This window comes from Carcharodon carcharias, chromosome 1 (genome assembly GCF_017639515.1).
Source record: "Carcharodon carcharias isolate sCarCar2 chromosome 1, sCarCar2.pri, whole genome shotgun sequence".
Lineage (NCBI taxonomy): Eukaryota > Metazoa > Chordata > Chondrichthyes > Lamniformes > Lamnidae > Carcharodon > Carcharodon carcharias.
In genome coordinates, this window is record NC_054467.1 from 198056273 (window position 1) to 198078614 (window position 22342).

General features: G+C 42.9%; 1 protein-coding gene across 1 annotated transcript in view; it reads right to left on the minus strand.

Moving 5' to 3' along the window:
• LOC121285018 (gamma-secretase subunit Aph-1b-like) overlaps nt 1-21268 on the minus strand; it is an 85501-nt gene extending 64233 nt beyond the window's left edge. Inside the window, exons 1-2 of the mRNA XM_041201101.1 lie at nt 20882-21268; nt 4123-4293 (exon numbers count right to left, since the gene is read on the minus strand). Coding sequence (XP_041057035.1) covers nt 4123-4293; nt 20882-20994 — 284 coding nt within the window. The 5' untranslated portion in view covers nt 20995-21268. The remainder of the gene's footprint in view (nt 1-4122; nt 4294-20881) is intronic.
• Nucleotides 21269-22342: the final 1074 nt, after the last annotated feature.

Here is a 22342-nt window from a genome sequence, read left to right on the forward strand (position 1 = left end):
CACTGGAAGCTACACATATTAATACACTGAGCCCTGTTCTTTGCAGACAGAAACGTATACACATTTTCTTTTTTTTATTATTAGTTTAAGGGATGTGGGCATTATTAGATAAGCCAGCATTTATTGCCCATCTCTAATTGCCCTTGAGAACTGAGTGGCTTGCTAGGCCATTTAAGAGTCAACCAGGTTGCTGAGAGTCTGGAGTCACATGCAGGCCAGACTGGGTAAGGATGGCAGATTTCCTTCCCTGAAGGGCATTAGTGAACCAGATGGGTTTTTATGACAATCAGCAATGGTTTCATGGTCATCATTAGACTTTTAATTCCAGGTTTATCACTGCATTCAAATTTTACCATCTGCTGTGGTGGGATTCGAACCTGGGTCCCCAGAGGATTACCCTGGGTATCTGGAGTACTAGGCCACCACCTCCCCATATTGCACCTGTTTCAGCTAAACAAAACAAGTGACAACCATTCGCTAACTCATTCCTCAGGGCAATGCCTTGACCAATCAGGGTCAAGCTGCCTGGTTTAAATTCAAACAATGTTCAGCAATTAGCTATCAATCACCATCAGTGGTGCATTCTCCATGGCAACACCACTTGCCAACCAACCACTCTCTTCTCATACAGTATAAATTGTTGTTTTCCCCTTATATTGTACTCTTGTGAAGTGTCCCGATGAGTGCAAAACGAAAAGCTTCAACGTCTCTTTTTTTCAGCAATATTCGATTATTTGTATACTTGCCCTACTTCATTTCCCAGAACCAGCTCCAACACCATTTACTTCCTTTTTAGACGCAAATGTATTGATGAAGATAGTATTGTACACATAACAGAAATTCCTCTCCTTCATGGCCCTCAACACTAATTTTCTGCAATGTGAATTAAGGTAATTAAAGTCTCCTATTATTACACTTTTTGTTATATGCCTTTAAAATTTGTCAACAAGTTTGCTCATCTATCTCCTTTGAACTGGTGGAGCTCTCTTAAAGAAAACTCCAGCAATGTAACTGCTCCCTTTCTGTTAATTAACTCAAGCCAAATAGATTTAGTCCTAGAACCATTCAGTATATACTTTCTATTGTCACAAAGCTATAAATGTATATATTATTGGAAAATAGTTTTATTTTAAAATAGAGGTTTAGTCTGTGGGTGTGTCCTAATTGAATTAAAGCTAGCTAGTCTGGGTGCTTTGATATGTACTAGTTTTGAGATGAGAGAGAGGTAGAGTGCATTTTTATTTTTTGAATAGCACTTTTAAGGCGGCGAGTCAAATCTGGCCCCTAGCTAGAAGAGACCAAGCAATATGTTTATATTACTAAGTAGGTACTATGAAAGGGGCTTTATTGTTAGCAGAGATGGAGTTCAAAGAGGCTGGTGATAAAATGAGAATTTATATTCAATGAAATATGCTAGGTATATCAGAGGGCAGTTTTCATGTTTGTAGGGCAGAGACAATGTAAGATCAAAGTAGCTGTAAGCCTACAACTGTCTCCACAGGAACCAAAGTGAGAAGAACCACATTTTGAACTCAAGGTGAAAATGCTTTGGCTTGGTGTCTGGTTAAGTCTATGTGTCGCGGTTGCCTTAATGAAGATTAGTTTGGGAATTTGTTAGAAGTTATAATAGTAGAAATTTGTAACCATATGTATGTGTTTAATGTGTTGTAACTCAATAAAATGCTTCATTTAGTTTAATATAAAACCTCTCAAGAACTGGTGGTCTGATTCCTGAATTTAGGATTGCATCTCAAACATATCACTTAAAAATATAGCTTGTGACAGTTGTTTAAAGTTTCCCTCTGGGATTTCTAAATGACTCCGCTTTACCGACAGGCTGTCTCATAACACTATTTAGAACTGCGACATTAATCTCACACCTCATCCTCTTTTTCCTTCTTTATCATTCCTAATCCTTGGTAACCAGGAATATTAAGAACACATTCCTGGCATTGTTTCAGCATGTCTTTGTTAAAGCAACCATGTTGTAATGCCACGTACAATTTGTTCCTACAGCTCAACAACTTTATTAGTTACATTGTGCACTTTGATGTACATACAAAAATAATAAAAAGGACAAAACTAAAGGCTCTATTATAGGAATGTATGTAGCATTACAAACAAAACAGATTAACTGATAGCTCAAATAGAAATAAATAAGTACAATCAGAAAGCCATCACAGAGACATGGCTGCAGGATGACAGACAGGGACCTGAATATTGAAGGGCACATGACATTTAGGAAGGATAGGAAGCTAAGAAAAGGTAGAGCGTGGCTCTGTTAGTTAATGACGGTATTAGCACAATAGAGAGGGATGAGCTAAGTCCAGGAAACCAGGATATAGAAACGGTTTGGGTGGAGATGGGAAATGATAAAGGCAAGAGGGAATGGCCTAACAGTACCCAGACAGTAGGGCGGAATATAAAAGGAAGAAATAATGGGAACTTGTCAGAAAACTACAGCAATAATCATGGGTGATTTTAACCTACATGTAGACAGGAAAAATCAGATGGGCAAAGGTAACCTAGGTAAGGAGTTCATAGGGTGTTTTCAGGATAGTTTCTTAAAACAGCACTTTCTGGAGCCAACTAGAGAGCAGGCTATACTATGCCTGGATTGTGCAACAAGATAGAATTAATTAATGACCTCATAATGAAGGCACCCATAGGTAGCAACAATCATTATGTGACTGAGTTTCACATTCAGTTTGAGGGAGAGAAGAGTGGATCCAAGACACTGTTTTTAAATTTAAATAAAAGGTAATTATGAGGGCATGAAAGCAGAGTGAACTGACAAATTCGGTTAATGGATGCATAGCAGACATTTAAGGAATATTTCAGAATGTACACATTAGATACATTACAACGAGAAAGAAAAATTCTAAGGAGAGGATCTGTGGTTAACTAAAAAAGTTAAAGATAGTATCAAACTTAAAGAGAAAGTAAAGAGTTGCACAGAGATGTGTGGCAGATCAGAAGATTGCGTAGAATATAAAAAACAGCAAAGAATGACTGAAAGGTGACGAGGGAGGGAAAATTAGAGTATGAGAGAAAGCTAGGCAGAAGTATAAAAACAGATAGCAGGAGTTTCTATAGACACTTAAAAAGGAAAAGAGTTAACAAAGTGAGCATTGGTCCTAAAGAAAGTGAGTCTGGCAGTTTAATAATGGAAAATAAGGAGATGGCAGATGAATCGAACAGGTATTTTCCATCAGTCTTCATTATAGAGGATACAAGTAACATCCCAGAAATAGCTGTAAATCAGGAAATGGAAGGAAGGGAGGGACTCAAGAAAATTACAATCACCAGGGATATGGTACTGAGCAAATTGTGGGAGCTGCGGGCTTTCAAGGCCCCAGGTCTTAATGGACTTCATCTTAAAAGAATTGGCTAGTGAGATGGTTGATGCATTGGTTTTAATTTTTCAAAATTTCCTAGATTCAGGGAATGTTCCATTAGACTGGAAAATAGTGAATGTAACTCTTTTATTCAAAAAGGGAGCCAGAAAGCAGGAAGCTACAGGCCAGTTAGCTTAACATCTGTCATAGGGAAAATGTTAGAAGCTATTATTAAAGAAGTTATAGCAGGCCACTTAGAAAAATTCAAAGCAATCAGGCAGAGTCAATATGGTTTTGTAAAAGGGATTTGATAAGGTGCCACATCAAAGGTTATTGCAGAAAATAAAAGCTCATGGTGTATGGGGTTACACGACGGCATGGATAGAAGATTGGCTAGCTGACAGGAAAGAGAGTAGGTATAAATGGGTCTATTTATGGTTGGCAAGATGTAACGAGTGGTATGCCACAGGGATCAGTGCAGGGGCCTCGACGTTTTACAATTTATATAAATGACTTGGATGAAGTGACTGAAAGTCTGGTTGCTAAATTTGCTGTTGATACAAAGATAGTTAGGGAAGTAAGTTGAGGGTAACGTAAGGAGGCTACAAAAGGATATAGATAGGTTAAATACTCATACTTCAGTGGTCCACTTGCGGACAGATGGTTGGGTTTTCACCTGATGATTCATATCTCAAGTGAGCATGACCAGACACTGGTGGCAGGGAAGCTTAAAAGTTTAGCGAGTGGGAGCACTGGCATGTGGTAATTTGCACATTATACATACCTTAATAGTTTGTAGTAAGCAAACCGAAAGACCTCCTGCAGTAATACGGAAAACATCACACCAAAGATAATGAGAGATTTCTGGAGTTCTGCATCCTTCTCATTGCTGGCCTTTACAGCAATAAACCACACTAACGAAGACAGCAGCAAGGAGAGTAACCAGAAAAATGCCCTGCAACACAGATATCATTCAATTATTAAGTTGGCATAAATTAACAAACTTAATAGTACCTTATCTCGCAGGGGAGGTGGTGGTATTGTAACTGGACCGGTATTCCAGAAACCCAGGGTAATGCTCTGGGAACCCTGGTTCAAATCCCACCACGGCAGATGGTGAAGTTTGAATTCAATAAAAAAAAACTGGAATTAACAATCTGTTGATGACCTTGAAACCAATGCCAATTGTCATAAGGACCCATCTGGTTCACTACTGTCCTTTAGGAAAGGAAATCTGCCATCTTTACCTGGTCTGGCCTACATGTAACTCCAGACCCACAGCAATGTAGTTGACCCTTATTAGGGATGGGCAGTAAATGCTGGCCTAGCCAGCGCTGCCCACATCCCATGAACGAATTTTTTAAAAAGGCAACGGTTTTGCCTGCAGCATAGGCAGCAACAGAAGACCGCATGATGGCAAGTAAAATCAAGCTGGAAGTGGTTTTAAGGTTGCCACAGACAGCTTTCGTTTCTACACTATATATCATCAAGAAAGAAAAGCAAAATTACTACAGATACCACTGCTGATCTTTTACAAACAACAATCTCAATTTGGATGTCTGTACTTTTCTAGTTTCTCCAAAGATATTTCCTGATAATTCAACATGACCACTACCATACCATGGATAAATGTTTGCTCAATTATACTATTATTTTCTTATTTATATTTCCTGCTATTCAGTCTTCCACTGACCATTTCACCTCCATCTTCCACATTTACAATCCTACCGCGATAACACAAAACAAGCGCCACATTATAGTTAATTTGCATCTCAAATATTAAGCTGTTAAAAAGTTTGATACTACATATTAAAGAAATCATTGTTCAGAAAATCACAATGTAGGCATTAATGTCCATCCAGAACAACAGTCTATTTACCTCCAATCGAGCACTGATTTATTTTAATGATGTTAAACTACTGGTTCCTAGAAAAAGACTGACATCATATGTTGATCACTTCTGAGAAAAATAACTATTGTTAAATCTGAACCCAAAACAGGATCCAAAAGGTTTCATTGACAGGTTTTCTTTAAAAGATACATTTAAAGATAATATATGGCAGAGCCACACCAACTACTGGAAATTCCTTTCACATTAGAGCTAGAAAGAATATAAGGAAAAAATCTCAGGGGCAGCACAATGCCAGTGGCCATTTTCATTTCTGTGGCTTTGCAGAAAAGATTCTACCAGGCAAGTTTGGCACACAGAAGTTACAGAAATTGGAAAGATTGACATTTGTGTGTTTGTTCATTATTGTGGATTCAGTTTCTGTCACTTCAGGGATTATGGCAGACTCGGACTCCAAGCAAAGATATGAAAGGGCTTTAACGGCACAATAATAAAGCAAAATGAAGCAAACTAATGAAAAAATAAAAATTTCATCAATAGCAATGCCCCAACCGACTGACTTCTAACCTCTCAGTCAAATGCCTTTCATTCCCCATCACATGCAGCAAGTAATCTTGTAGGATTGGGATTTCTCAGCCTAGAGGGCTTGTCTCTAGGTGCTTTAAATTCCCCCTCACTCAACGTACTCATACATACACAAACAATATGCAGACTGTCACGAAGGCTTTCAGGAAATAACTGATGCAGGCAAACAATGAAACCTGCTGGCAACAACTTACTAGCAGCAGGAAGCAAGCAGAAGTATGGAATAAAAAGCTATGGGCTGTAGAATGGTATACGGAGGTATGTAAACTTTAATACAAAATAAATAAACCCTACTTGGGGTAAAACTACAAATCCCAGGATTTTAGTGGCCAGTCATACATGCAAAACATTCCATGTGTGTAACTTATATGCATTTTGTAAGCCAAGCAGAAACATGATCCAACTCAACCTTAATCTTAAATCACAGCACAACTTCAACTTTCAACTAGATGTATCTTATTTTACAATGTTGGTTCCCTATGGGAAGGCTTAAATTAATAAGGAAAAATAATTTTTTAATTAATGAGCCATTCTTGCCAGCTGCATTAATGCCCCTTTCAAAAATTTAATTATGATTAACTACTTTTGTATCACAGCTAGTTGAATATTTTTCATTGAATAGTAACAGCTGTTGACACCTTCAGGTAAAAACACCATTTTCATCTTACTGACTATTTCATAAGGTTCTCTAGTTATCTAAAAATATTAACTATGTTGCTCTGTGAAATATGACTAAGAGGGTGGGAAGTCCACTATAGTGGCTGTGTAAGCATGTATTCCTGTGTAAGTGTATTCCTTCCCAGTTTATTCCTTCTCATGAGCAACTATTGGACTTTCTAACTTAAATGACAACACAGAATTTGGGGGTATTTTGTAAGTACAAATTGCAACAGCAGAAAGTACCATCACTACCTTGAATAGGATTCCTTTTAAAATTCCATATATAAGTTTAGAGTCAATATTATAAAGCTCGTGCCAACCGAAATTATCAATTTCATACAGCACAATCTGCAACTTTCTCTCTGTTCACGTGCATTTAAATCATTACTCCATGTAGATATATTTATAGATATTCATTACACAGCCCATAGAGTTCTCCCATTTAAATCAACAGTAGCATTGTGACCAAGTTTAGGAGGGAGAGTTGGCAAATGGATATCACAGCCCTGGAAGATGGGGGAGAAATAGGAATAGTTTTCTATGAACACACAATGAGCCATTAGACACACCCTACTGTGCTCCTGACCATCAACCTAAATCACACTGCAAAGTTGGTTTTTAAATTGCACTTCATACCAGTAATGTATGCAAGCATACAGTCAGAAGTACAACAGAAAGCAAACTACGTTAGAAAAATCAGCTTGAAGCCAGCATCTGGGGTTATAGACCAGAAACAGAGAAGCAACTGGTTGGGAAAAGGTTGCAATAGGTAAGAATGGGCCATGAGCATGCAGCTAAGGCCCCTGACGACTCCTGTTAGACAGCTTATGGGCCTTTTACATTATCAAAAGTAGTACTATTAAATTGCTAAGAATATACTACATAACATTTGTTTTAAAAAAATCCAACCCCAAAATGCCAAAGGAACTAATGAAAAGTGAATGCCAATGAAGAATAAAACCGTGCAGAGTGAAAATTTTAGTCACAAAGTCTAAAACTGAAATGTGCAAGTTCAACAGAATATCTGGGTGAAGCTTGTGGCCATGCATCTTCAAACGCAATGAAAACAGAACAAAAATGACCATTAAATTATTTAGCTGGTAACCATACAAAATGTGTACAACTCATATTCAACAGAATATAAAATTGAGTAAATTCAATTGAGATACTAGTCATCCATGATCTACTTCAACAACAGAACAGGCTGAGGGATTGAATAGCTTACTCCTGTTTCTAAGCCCCACAGGTGCAAGTGCAGGATTGCATGGCAATATTCAAAGCCCCGGCCAATATATATCCAGCAACCAACATCACTAAAACGGATTATCTGGTCATTATCTCATTGGTGAAATGTCAATTTCCACATGTACACTAATGACACCACACTCTTCTTCACTACCAAAACTCTCTCAAGTCCTCCACTGTTGCTAAATACTGCTTGTTCAATATCCAGTGTTGGATGGGCAGACATTTCCTCCAACTAAACATCGAGAAGACTGAAGCTATCGTCTTTGGTCCCTGCTACAAACTCTGTTTCCTGGCCACTGACTCCAACCCTGTCCTTGACAACCATGTGAAGTTAAACCCAATTGTTCGCAACCCTGAGATGAGGTCTGATCACATATCCACACAATCACTAAGGCCAACTGACTCTAGCTCTGCCTCAGCTCATTTGCTGCTGAAAACATCATCGAAGTCTTTCTTACCAGTAGCCTTGACTAATCCCATATACTCCTGGCAGGCCACCTACCTTACACCCCTTTATAAATTTGGTGGCATCCAAAACTCTGCTGTCCATGTCCTAGCAGCATTATGCTCCATTCGCATCATTCCTGTGCTCGCAGACCTACACTGCCTCCTGGTTAAGCAACACCTCGATTTTCAAATTCACATCCTTGCTTTCAAATCCTTCCTTGGCCTTGCTCCTCCCTTCAAAATCATAATCCATTGCGCCCCTCTAATTCTGGCCTTGAAATTCCCAGGTTTTAATCACTCCTCCATTGGAAGTTATGTTTCAGCTACCTGGGTCTTAAGCTTCTAAACTTCTGTCTCTCTACTTTTTTCCTGCTTTAAAAGACTCCTCAGGAACCAGCCTCTTTAGCTGAACTTTTGGACACCTGACCTAATATCTCCTGTGGCTCATTTTATTTTATAATGCTCCTTTGAAGTGCCTTGGAATGTTTCATGATGTTAAAGGCACTGTATAAATACAAGCTGTTATCGATAATGGTGGCCGTGGTGTGTTTGCGGGGCATTGTTATGTGCAAATTGGCCATCACTTTCTAAACATTACAACACTGTCTAAATGCTTTTGGGTGTCATGAAAGGTGTCTTTCTACATTCCATGCAGATGCAAGCTCAGTGAAACTTCTGGACCAGCATGTGTGGTTTGGGATCCTTATGGCTACGAGGAAAATGGAAGTCACGAGATTAAGTAATATTTTGCTGAGGCATCTCTGTTACATTCAGCAATCACAAGACCAAGATTCCAGGGTCTGGACTACCCAAGTAAAACAAGAAAAAGATCTACTTCCAAATTTTGCATCATCCACAAATTTTGAAATTGTGCCTTGTACACCAAAGTCTAGGTCATTAATTTGCGTCAGGAAGAGCAGGGGTCCTAACACTGGCCCCTGGGGAACTCCAACATAAACGTTCCCCCACTTCAAAAAACAACTGTTTGCCACTAATCTGTTTCCTGTCACTCCAATTTTACATCCATGTTGCTACTGTCCCTGTGTCTGACGCTCTTCTGGTCCTGATCCTGATCAGGTGTGACAGATCTCAACACAAAATTTTGGGGGGGCGGGGGAGGTAACGTCCATTTCACAAGTACAAAACAAGTGGTTGTAAATTGATTTTTTTCCCCCACATTACTTCAACTGATCCTCGGTCCTCGATCCTTGCAGAATTCATTTAATTCACCTCACTATATTAATGCATTTTTCAGGGATAAATGTTAATACATTGGACATTAGAGATGAAATGAAAAGCCTTGGAGTCAAACTTTTTTTCTATTCAGCTGTTGTAAAAGTTCATCTGGTTCATTAATGTCCTTTAGGGAAGGAAATCTGCTGTCCTTACCTGGTCTTGCCTACATGTGACTCCAAACCTACAGCTATGTGGTTGACTCTTAAATGCCCTATGAACAAGGGCAATTAGGGGATGGGCAATAAATGCTGGCCTAGCCAGGAACACCCACATCTCAAGAATGAATAATAAAAAAAATGCTACAGAAAGTCTTCCAACTGTATTCCTGCATGGTTTCCATTGCACCCAATCTATACTTAAAATATTCAGCAGCTAGCACATTTGTTCTTGAAGACTTCATTCGCTACTTTAGTTGCAGCCAATTCCTTCCCCAAAGGGCTGAATGAGCAAATACAATTCAGCCTGGCTGTGATGAGAAACAGTCATCTCAGCCTGCAAACGTTTATTTTGGTGTCAAAGGTAGTGTTAGCATCAGTTCTTTTATCTAGCACAAAGGAAGATGGTTGCAGTTGTTGCAGTTCCAGGACATCACTGCAGGAGTTCCTCAGGGTAGTGTTCTAAGCCTTCAGCTGCTTCATCAATGACCTTCCTTCCATCATGTAGTCAGAAACGGGGATGTTCGCCGATGATCGCACAATGTTCAGCACCATTCACGACTCTTCAGATACTGAAGCAATCCATGTGCAAATGCAACAAGATCTGGACACTATCCAGGCTTGGGCTAATAAGCAGCAAGTAACATTCGCACCATACAAGTGTCACACAATGGCCATCTCCAACTAGAGAGAACCTAACCATCACCCCTTGACATTCAAGGGCATTACCATCACTGAATCCCCCACTATCAACATCCTGGGGATTACCATTGATCAGAAACTGAACTGGAGTAGCCATATAAATGCTGTGGCTACAAGAACAGGTCAGAGGCAAGGAATCCTGAGGCGAGTAACTCACCTCCTGTCCACCATCTACAAAGCACAAGTCAAGAGTGTGATGGAATACTCTCCACTTGCCTGGATGAGTGCAGCTCCCACAACACAAGAAGCTTGACACCATCCAGGACACCGCCATTTTACGCAGGTGGACCAATTAAGGCCCGCCCAGCGTAGTTCACGACTCCTGTGCATGGCGGGAGCAGGCAGGCACGCTCAGACCGCTGAGTACAATTGCAACCCAGCATAAGTGAAGGCCTGGCAGCCTTGGAAAGGGTGCTCGCAATGGCTGGGAGAAAGGCTCTGCAGAGGGGCAATGTTGGTGACGCAACTCTGGAGGGTAGGCCATCGGGGCAGGCCAGAGTGGAGGGTAAGCCCCTCGTTTTTCAGAAGAGTGCCTAGCTGCCCTCATGGAGGAGCTGGCAGCGTGGCAGGAGGTCCTTCTCCCGAGGGACGGGAGGCTCAGGTCCCCCCACCTGACCAAATGTGCTTGGGAGAAGATGGCCAAGTGTTAGCTCCCATGATGTGGTGCAGCACACATAGCTCCAGTGCCGCAAAAGGTTCAATGATCTCCTGCGCTTGGGAAGGGCGAGTACCATGTTGCCTCAAGTCACTTAATGCAGCCGTCACCCTCTGCCCATACCCACCACTCGGCAACTCGGAGTACAGTAGTGTCATTGAATCTCTCACGGCATTGATCCTTCGCTGGGTGTGACAGCAGAGATTGCCCACGCCCAATTCATCCTGAGAGGGTTGAGCTAGGATGTGTCCTGCATCTGCAGCATGTGTGACACTGACACCCAGAGTATAGAATGGGGTTGAAAGTCAAGGGTCTGCACCTAGGCAGAGTGCTGGAGCTGGGAAGCATAATCGAAGTCAAGGTGCTGAAATGATGGGAGGGGAGCTTCTAGTTGGCGGGGCACCAATCCATCTTGTGGTGTTGCGCTCCATGTGCTTGTGCCTCCTTGCTTAGCAAAGTGGCACCTTGTGGTACCACATGTGAAGGAGGCAGCATTTGGGCAATGGGGGGGGTGGTGGTCAGCCCTGACTTGTTTGGGTGAGTGTGCGGCAGCTGCGGGGTGATGAAGAACTGGAGTCCTGCAATGTCCCACTCTGGTTGGGTTGGCAGGGATGTGATGGCAATTCAAATACAGGCTGGACTAATCAATGCTCCTCTCTCCTTTTCAGGAAAAGACTGCACACAATGCGTCAGTATGAATGCAGACTTGCGGAGGGCAGGCCCATTGGCCATCCTAACGGCTTTCGAGCAGCAGGCCCTGTATCTTGAGATGCCCCCAGGTCCATCGGTGACGGTGAGGCTGGGGTGCCATGGGGAGGTATGTTTGGTGTGCACTCAGGTCACCATGTGTGTCACAGAAGCCATGGCACTGCTGAATGCTCAGTGATTGAAGTTAGCAACATGGGTTTACCTTGATTATGGGAGGATGAGCGCATAATGATCTGGGGGAGTGGCATACAAATTGACATTGTTTGCATTGTAACTAATCAAATGTCCTTTTTCTTCCTTTCAGCATCACCGGAGCAGGGCCAAGAGGAAGAGACAGAGGGCCCACCTCTCACCCCTGAAGCCCCCAAGCAAATGCGCTCACAAGCATCACACCATCTCAGCCAGTCAGGCGCCAGCGCAGTTACAGAGCAGACAATGTCAACTTGCATGCCGCCATAGTGAGCCCCAAGCGGTCCAGGCATCGGAAGCATATCTTGAGAAGACCGATGGTTCTCTCCACCACAGCTCCTATTGTACCGCTGCTCAGCTTCTGTTCTTGGATGGCAGAGAGGCATGATGAGCCACTTTTTGACGGGATAGCCCTCAGCCATCCATCCAGCCCGGCTGGAGCACTGAAGCGCCTCGGCACCTGGGAGTGTCTGAATATATTAGCGTCGTGGGAGCTGCCTGGATACCTTGCACAGACTGGTAGAATCCGCATCCTGTGATCACACACTATCTGCACATTCATGGAGAGGAAGCCCTTTCTGTTGATGAAGGCACCGGGTTCACCTGCTGGCGCCTTAATGGCCACATGTGTGCAGTCTATAGCACCCTGGACGTGGGGGAAGCAGCAATCACTGCAAAGCCTCTGGCTTGCTCTGTCTGGCTGGCATCATCCCAGCGGTAGTGGATGAGAGTCGGTGCACGCCTGAATAGGGCGTGCTTGACACAAGTATGTACCGCTGATTGGGAGATTCCACAGAGATCACTCATTGACACCTGGAAAGAGCCGGAGGCATAGAAGTTGAGGGCAGCTGTGACCTATATAGCCATTGGACTGGGTGTCCACCCACACAGTTAGCAGAGATCTCAGGGCCTATCATCTGACAGATGGAGGTGACTGCCTCCTTCGGCACTGGACCTCAGACGTATTGAGGTAGTTGGTTCGCCGCCTGTAAACCCTGGCAGCAGGATATTGGCGTCTTCTGTGGCCCCTTCCGCCTTGCACTTCCTGCTGGCCCTGCATCCCTTGTGCCTGTGCCTCTCCTCCCAAAGGTGGCTCCCCGGGAGGCTGAATGTGGGCTCCTGGTCTCCTCCCCTTTCTGGCCCTCCCTTCCTTCTCAGAGGAGGTGCCTCCAGTGGAGAGCATAACTCCCATTCCCAGGCTGAGGGAAGGCTTCCTGAAAGCTGCAGGCCCCAGAAATGATTTCTACTGTAGAGTGCTATCCTAACAGCTGGTATGAGTTTTGAAGTCTTCCTGCTCACTCAGGCAAGTATAAGTTACTTTCACACTTAAATACGTCAAACATCACGTTCGCAACCCCACTCACCCCTCTTATCCTGCCCGTGAACGAGGTTTATACAAATGTCTCCTACCTGCCTGCCCGTAGCGCCCATGCGACATCCTAAAGATCACATGGGCTGCAAAAAAAAATCAAGATCAATTGCTCCCTCAAGGGCCTTAACTGGCCCGTTAATTGATGGTGGGCATGCATCAGAACTTATAACTTGACAGCCTTCCCAAATATCATGATGACGCGCGGTGATGTTTGGACACTTGTCTGACGTCACTGCGTGTCATTTTACGCGCGGGCGTGAGGGGCTCGCCCCCACACGCCAACAGGAAAATTCTGGCCTATATGTTTATCAAAGCTTTCATGATTCAACTCAATGTTGCTGGCAAATCTATTCTCGTAAATCAAAGCAGATATATGGAGATACATTGTCAACCTATCTTCTCAGCCAGATACTATATATTTGGCACTTTGAAGTGGGTGGGGGAATGCTACTTGAAAAATGGGGGACAAACATGAAACTGACAGAATGCTAATATGGTTTACCTGTTTTCAGCCAGCCTAGCTAGTACCGTTTATTCAGGCTGCAATTGCATAAAATATACATGACATTAGCTTGATTATAGTGATACTGTCCACTAAATGACAATTTTTACTCTGATGAACGCACGAGAAGATCATAGGAAACACTGCAATTCTGCATGCAGGAGTACTTCTGCAGAGACATGTCTGCATAATACTTATTCTAAGCATGTCTCACAGCAATTACAATAATTCGTCATGTTGAGAAACGGTAGCTGGGGAAGTTTTTAATGCATTTAACTCTGAAGAAATTTGCATTGTAATGGCACCATCACTACTGGTAAGGTTCCACAATTTAAACAGGATGCCTGCTAAACCACATGTCTGAACAAACCCTGTTTTGTTCCCACATTGTACACTCAGTCTTTGTCAGAGACAGGTGAATCAGGCCCCTACTCAACTGTGTTTCCATGATATTGGAATAACTTCAATTGTTAAGGTGATTTAATGGATAGTGGATCTATTGACCCCTAGCTCCAGCTGTCTTAGTAACCATTTCATAGCTCATTTCAATCACAAGAATGTCAAAGCAGATATTGAAATATGATTTTTACTTTATAGCTCCTTTAATCGGGCAACCAAAATCTTCTTAATTCTTCAAAGATTAAGCTGGTGTATTTTTATTATATTAGCAAAAGAATTAACCAACTTTCCTGTCAACATTTAGTTAAATGGTGAAAGTTATTTAATTTCAGGTGCAAATATACTTCATGTCTCTTGCAGATCTAACCAACAGATACTTGTCTCAACATACATAGCTCTATGATAGATCAGAAATATAGCTGGCCATTTAATATTTCTTTATGTGCATCTTTTGTAGCTAGACAACTGGTGACCACTCTTGAGTTATATACTCCTGGTTAGAAACACACTGCCTGGATAAATTCCTAGAATGCTCTTTGCTGCACAAGTTAACGTCACACAAAGTGGTGGTTGGGGTGAGGGGTGAGGAGGAAGAATAAGTCATCTACTTGTAAGTGAGTCAATGAATATTAACCGGTAAATCCACATAGGTGACAGAAAAACTTACGATTAGTTATCTGTTTGTGAGGGCACAGAATTAATCAGGAGTGAATACCTGTAGAGAAACCTGCCTGATAATTCTGATCCTACTGCGTGTGACAGTTGTATTCAATTGCAAGATATCCATTTGACATTCTTTTATTTCAATTCAAACTTCAAAAAACAAGTGCAGTTCCCATTCTATGTACCAATATTAATTAAAACAGCATTAATCTACTCCAAAGGCTGCACTTCACCTCTTAATGGTTTGGGTATTTCATATGGCTGCTCAACAATGGAAAGGAAGTATTTTCCTTTGGATTACATCAATTAACATTCACTTCACAAAAAAATAATGGGCATTATACTGAATGAGTGCAGCTCCAACAACACAAGAAGCTTGACACCATCTAGGACAAAGCAGCCCACTTGATTGGCACCGCATCCACAAATATTCACTCCCTCCACCACTGATGAACAGTGGCAGCAGTGTAGACCATCTATAAGGTGCACGGCAGAAACTCACCAAGGTTCCTTAGAAGCACCTTCCAAATACACGATTGCTACCATCTAGAAGGCCAAAGGCACCACCTGCAAGTTCCCCTCCAAGTCACTCACCATTCTGACTTGGAAATATATCACCGTTTGTTCACTGTCGCTGGATCAAAATCCTGGAACTCCTTCCCTAACAGCACTATGGGTGTACCTACACCATATGGGCTGCAGCGGTTCAAGAAGGCAGCTCACCACCACCTCCTCAAGGGCAATTAGAGATGGGCAATATTTGCTGGCATATTCAGCAACACGCATATCCCGTAAATGAAAAAAATATCTCATTATTAACATCACATATACTATTAATCTCAGATGACAATCACCAAATCTAGCATCCTGGAAAATTACATAGCCAGAGGCTTTAAAAAGCTAGAAGTACTAAGCAGGTCAGGTAGCATATGTGGAGAGAGAAACAATGTTGACAATTCAGGTAGATAACCTTTAAGCATTCATGAAAACTGGGCAATAAGGCCTAGAATCTTCTTTTAAGGCTGCACTGCCGCATGCTTCCTGTGTCTATTTTTTCAAACAAAGTACACATTTCACTGTAGTTTAAAATATATTTCAGTTGCCCTCTTTTGTATTTTAATTTTCCTCATTATAGATGTAAAAGAATCAGAACATAACATCATAACCCATGCCATGTATTTGAGAACTGGTGCTGCCAACTACTTGAAAGGGTGGCAGGCTGCTTTCATAACATCGAAATATCACAAGCAACAAAAATAAGAATGCTCTTGCTCAGAAGTAAAATGGAGCTTAATATATTGATTATATCAACCACTTTTTTCCAATCAGACTTAACCTCAGTAACTGAAATCTGGCCCACACACACGTGCTGCACATGCAGGTGCGAATATGCATTGTCTTTACTAAAGCACAAAGATCATCACATAAAGCACACCCTTCTGCAGTTTGTAGAACAGAGAGATTTCTTTGTTTTCAGATCCAAAGAGCATTTATTTTCTGCAATGATTCCATGCAATTCTCTATGACCTGATTGGTTGTTTTGTGCCTACCAATCTTTTGAGCCTTCATTCTTCAAAACACCACAATCGGGTTGGATTGAACAGGGGAAATATCACGTTATGGGACATTCTGAATATTGGTGCGTACCAACAACAGATGCTGAGGAACAGAGAAAAGGAAACTTGGGACTGAGGGGGAAGGGCAGAGTATCTTCATGTAGGCAGATGATGAGGGCAGTGGTATTACAGGGAGGCAGGGCGATGTTGGCATTGAGACACAAGGCACAGATTAAAGCAAGCCTAGTCAGTGATCTGGGCCCCAGAAGCACAGAACCCACAAGGAATGGAACTCAAAGGGTGGCATAGGTGAAAGAGTTTATGCAATGTATGACAAATCAAAGAGGGGCCCCTCCACCTGTCAAAGCACTTGTGCTGCTCTAGACATGCATAACTGATTCCTTGCCTTTTTATTTTACTGACGTCCTTGTTTCAGTATATCATTCAAAGTTTGCTATGTGCCCCTGGTTCAGTATCCAATATGATTCCCTGAAATCAGAGGACTACAGACCCGAGCAACACGTACATCTGATAATCATCCAACACACTTTGTTCAGCCAGGTCAACAAGTATTTCTGGACCCCAGAAATCTGGGGTCTACCACAAAAACGTAATTACACCTCTTCTTTCACTGGGGAGGTGTTTTTAAGGTTGCTGTCATCACCCTTCCTGAGAGAAGCCAACCTCATTCCCACAATCCTTGTCCCACCACCCCATCTCCATTTCCATTTCCCTTCGAGGTACTTGAATGTGCTGTCACCTCTCAAATCTACCTACATCTCTCCACTATCCCCATTTAAATCCATCCAATCAGGTTTCTGTTCATTCCACAACACCAAAACAGCCTTAATGATATCACTTATGACACTCAATCAATGCAACTATGAGCGTGTGGGCATTATCCAGCTTCAACCTCATTACAGCCTATGACAGTCAATGTCATACACCTCTCCTCAACTGCCCAACTTGATGGGCTGTTTTCCTTTGGTTCTATTCATACCAAACAACTGAAAACACAGGATCTCCAGCAGAGGCTTTTTTTTCATCCACTGTCACCTCCAGAGATACCCAAAAATCCATCTTTGCACCCTTCTCCCCACCCCTTAATATTGCCCCTTGGTGTCATGATTCACAGACACTAGATCAATGTCTACATGCATTCAGATAACATCCAACTCAACTGCTCCACCACCTCCCTTGGTTTGTCCAACAATCAGTCCTGATAGGCTGCAATTTCCTCCAACTAAACACTGCAAAGAATGGAAACATTGTCTGTGCTTCTGGCACAAACTCCATGCTCTTGACTATGATTCAATCCCCATCCCAGCCTTAGGCTGAACAAGCCTGTTCACGCTCTCCTATTCGAAATGAGTTTTCAACCCTATGTCCTCTCCATTCAAAAAGACTGCTTACTTCCTTCTGCTTAACAGCCAGATTTGCACCTACCTCAGTCCATCTGCTGTTGAAATCCACATCCGTGCCTTGGTCACCAGATTTGGCTGTCTCAGTGCTCTCCTAACTGGTCATCCATTCTTTAGTAAACTTCAGTTCACCCGACTGCCTGCTCCTCATATTTCAGCATTTACCAAGTTCCACTCATCCATCATCCTTGTTGTTACTACTCTACATTGGCTTCCATACCCCTCTCTGGCAATGTTAAAATTCTTAACAGTCTTTTTTTCTCTATCTTTGTAAGCTCCTCCAATGCTATAACCACACTTCAAACTCTCCATTCCTCTAATTGTTTCTTTTGCATCCCCACTTCACTTTGTCCCACCATTACCTGTTGCGCTTTCTGGATTACCTCCATTAATCCCTCCAGCTCCCTCTCTTTTGTAATCATCTCCCTAAAATCCACCTGTGTGACAAAAGCATTTGGTCATCCCCTTCTGCTTTCTCTTTCTTTGGCTCAGCATCAATTTTCTTCCTTACACCTCTGGGAAGTGCCTTGAGATGTTGTCTAGGTTAAAGGTGCTATATAAATCCAAGTTATTGCAGCACCAGACTGCAGCATGACAAGTTTACATAACCAGTTTCCATTATAAACTTGCACACAGAAATTTATAAGTGAAATTGAATTTACAATTTTTAAATAGGGACTGAATAACATGTACGTCACCTGGTCCAATTATCCACATATTCCAAACAAGCTTCATCTGAAAAATATACTCAATCCCTACCCTCATAGATATCACAGAAAGAAATCACTCCATGGAGAGGGGACAGGGGTTAATTATTTTGAACAAAAACAATCTTCCTTAGACTTTATTTCTCCTTTAAATTTTCTAACATGGTGCTTAAATCAAAAACAATGTTGTTAGAGTTTGTTGCTGATCAGAAAAATGGTTCCAAATGTTACAATTCAAGTATTCAGAAGTTAGATAAGGAAGAACAAAATAATAACAGGGAAGGGCCAATTAAAGGTTGACATGAAAAAACAGTTGGTAACTAACCAGTCAACAATGGGTTTCCTGGGTAGGAAACGATCTCATACTTCTAACTAAACAATGGCGGGGGGGGGAAGAATTTGTGCGAACTTAAATCTTTCTGCTCTAGTTTCCCTATCATATTGGCATTCTAACGTTCTCAGCATTTTGGTCTGGTAAATCTCTCATTTTATAGTTAAACAATGTTGTGGGCTTCTTTGAAATGAGACTATCTTGCTCTAACACAGTGATAGAAAATTGTTTGATTCATAGCCATGTCAGCAAGTTCCAAACTCAGCTGCACAACAGGTAGTTAACTGAATCTAAATGCAGGGAATTTCACTTTGAGGGATTTTTTTTTTAAAAGGGTGAATGACAAGCAGATTTCATACCTCCCACCAGCCAAAGTGACAATGATTCTGAAACAAAAACAGAAATACCTGAAAAAACTCAGCAGGTCTGGCAGCATCGGCGGAGAAGAGTACAGTTGACATTTAGAGTCCTGATGACCCTTCAACAGAACTAAGTAAAAATAGGAGGGGTGAAATATAAGCTGGTGGGGGGGGGGGGGGGGGGGGGGGTGTGGTTGTAGGGACACGCAAGCAGTGATAGGAGATAACCAAAAGATGTCACAGAGAAAAGAACAAAGAGGTGTTGAAGTTGGTGATATTATCTAAAAGAATGTGCTAATTAAGAATGGATAGCAGGACAAGCAAGGTACAGATAGCTCTAGTGGGGTGGGGTGAAATAAGACCGAAAGGGCATAAAAAGTATAGTTTTAAAAATAATGGAAATAGGTGGGAAAAGAAAAATCTATATAAATTATTGGAAAAAACAAATGGGAGGGGGAAGAAATGGGGTGGGGATGGAGGAGGGAGTTCAAGATCTAAAGTTGAACTCAATATTCAGTCCAAAAGGCTGTAAAGTGCCTAGTCGGAAGATGAAGTGCTGTTCCTCCAGTTTGCATTGAGCTTCACTGGAACAATGCAGCAAGCCAAGGACAGACATGTGGGCAAGAGAGCAGGGTGGAGTGTTAAAATGGCAAGTGACATGGAGATTTGGGTAATGCTTGCGGACAGACCGCAGGTGTTCTACAAAGTGGTCACCCAGTTTACGTTTGGTCTCTCCAATGTAGAGGAGAACGCATTGGGAGCAACGAATGCAGTAGACTAAGTTGAGGGAAATGCAAGTGAAATGCTGCTTCATTGAAAGGAGTGTTTGGGCCCTTGGACAGTGAAGAGAGAGGAAGTGAAGGGGCAGGTGTTGCATATTTTGCGTTTGCATGGGGAGATGCCGTAGATGGGGGTTGAGGAGTAGGGGGTGATGGAGGAGTGGACCAGGGTGTCCCGGAGGGAATGATCCCTACAGAATGCCGCCAGGGGGGATGTGTTTGGTGGTGGCATCATGCTGGAGTTGGCGGAAATGGCGGAGGATGATCCTTTGAATGCGGAGGCTGGTGGGGTGATAAGTGAGGACAAGGGGGACCCTATCATGTTTCTGGGAGGGAGGAGAAGGCGTGAGGGTGGATGCGCGGGAGATGGGCCGGACACGGTTGAGGGCCCTGTCAACTACTATAGGTAGAAAACCTCGGTTAAGGAAAAAGGACATGTCAGAGGTACTGTTTTTGAAGGTAGCATCATCAGAACAGATGCGACGGAGGCGAAGGAACTGAGGGAATGGGATGGAGTCCTTACAGGAAGCGGGGTGTGAGCAGCAGTTGTCGAGGTAGCTCTGGGAGTCGGTTCTGATGTAGTTCTGGCCCCAAATATTAATCTATTTGCCTCCCTCGCAGATGCGAAAGCGCCGACACTGTGCACTTTCATCACTCTCGATGGGCTTGCCCACAATAAAGTTTAATAGCCAAGATAGATCTTGGGCAGATTATAGGGAAGGGGCAACTCCGCTTGAACAGGCAGCAAAAACAAAAAAACATTTAATAATAAAGATGGGGGGGTGGGCACAGGAAAATGATGAAAAAAGTCACGTCCAGATGCAGCTTCGGGTTGACGGCCATCTGAAGATTGACAGACTTTGGGGCGGGGGTGCAGGGCAAAACAAACACTCGTGTTTCTGCTGCCAAAGTGAAGCCCGGTTCATTAAACATCAGCTTCCAACCCTGGGGCCGATGGAGGTTTTCATGATAATAAATATTTGCTGGGTTTTGCCGCAGTTGACTAAGTGCGAGGCTTACCCGGCGATCAGGATAATAACTCGGAGCGGGTCTTTGGCGATGGTGAAGACGAACAGAGCCAAAGCGGGACCGAAGGCGATGAAAGTGCAGCCGAAGAAAACAGCCACGGTCATCTCGTCAGCACCAGCTCCGACCAAGTGCCCGCTCCGCCCGGGACATGACAACGGATCGAGCCGCTGGCGGGTGGGAGATCGATGCCGTGGGGAACACTCACTTCCCTGGTCCCGGGCTCAGTGTGAACAGGAAATGGGCCCTGATCCTGCCCCGCCCCCCCCCCCCCTTTCCCCGGCCGACGACGAACAGTTAATGAAGGCGAATCCACACAATGAGGGCGAGCTGGGGGTAGCCGGAGGCTGCGGGGGGTCGGTGTGGGGGCGGGGGCGGGGAACGGGCGGCTCCTCGCAGCCACCATAACCCCGCCCCACCCCACACCAATTTCGCCGGATCTGCATTGCGTCATCAGCTGGCGGGGTCAGAGGTGAAATCCCTACTCACATTGACTGGGGAGTAATGGCTCCAGTCGGATCGAGTTTAGTCCTCAGCCGGCTTTAAAACAGCCACAATATCATCCTCCTTATACCATCGACAAGACACAAGGCAGGAATGTGATGGAATACTCTCCACTTGCCAGGATGAGTGCAGGAAGGTGACCAACTCTTACAGAGAAACTGTAAGGAGCACTCTGGCCTTGCGGTCTGTTAGAATGTGTGAGGGCAAACAGAAGGAGAGCTGGTACAGCACATGCACTGACATTTAAATGTCCAGATTACATGGAGAAACAGCATTCCAAGTGCATGCAATGCAGGACATTGGTCTAAAATAAGGGATAGTTGGTCACCTGTGCATCTTTGGCTTTGGTGCCTCTTTATTCTTGACACATCTTGGAATACTTGCTCTACATGAAAGATGCCATATAAATTTAAATTGTAGCAGATATTCTCAGGTTTACTCCTGCTGCTCTATATTGCAACAGTGACTACACTTTAAAAATACTTTGGCTGTGGGAGGTTCTGAAGTCATAAAATGTTAGTTCATTCTTCAATAAGTCTGGAGTGCCTGTGTCTATTTTCTCACCCTTTTTGAATATGGGCACTATCTTAAACTGCTTCCAATTGGCTGCTATCTTACCTGTATCTTTATAATGATTGTCGCCCCTGCCAACCAGTGTCTAAGCAGTCTAGGCTGACTACCATCTACCTCAGGGGATATATTTGTTTTAGTTTATTTAGCCTTTCTAGAAGTCCCATCTGATTTATAAGAGTTATTAGTTTTACTTGACACATCTTGTTTGCGGGGGAGGAAATGTTCACTTCTTCCCTAAAAAATTTTTTAAATTCTTTCTTGGGATGTGTGCGTGGCCAACATTTTTATTGGTAATCCTTAATTGCCCTTGAGAAGATTGTATTGAGCAGCCTCCTTGAACCGCTGCAGTCCATGTGGTGTCGGAACATCCACAGTGCT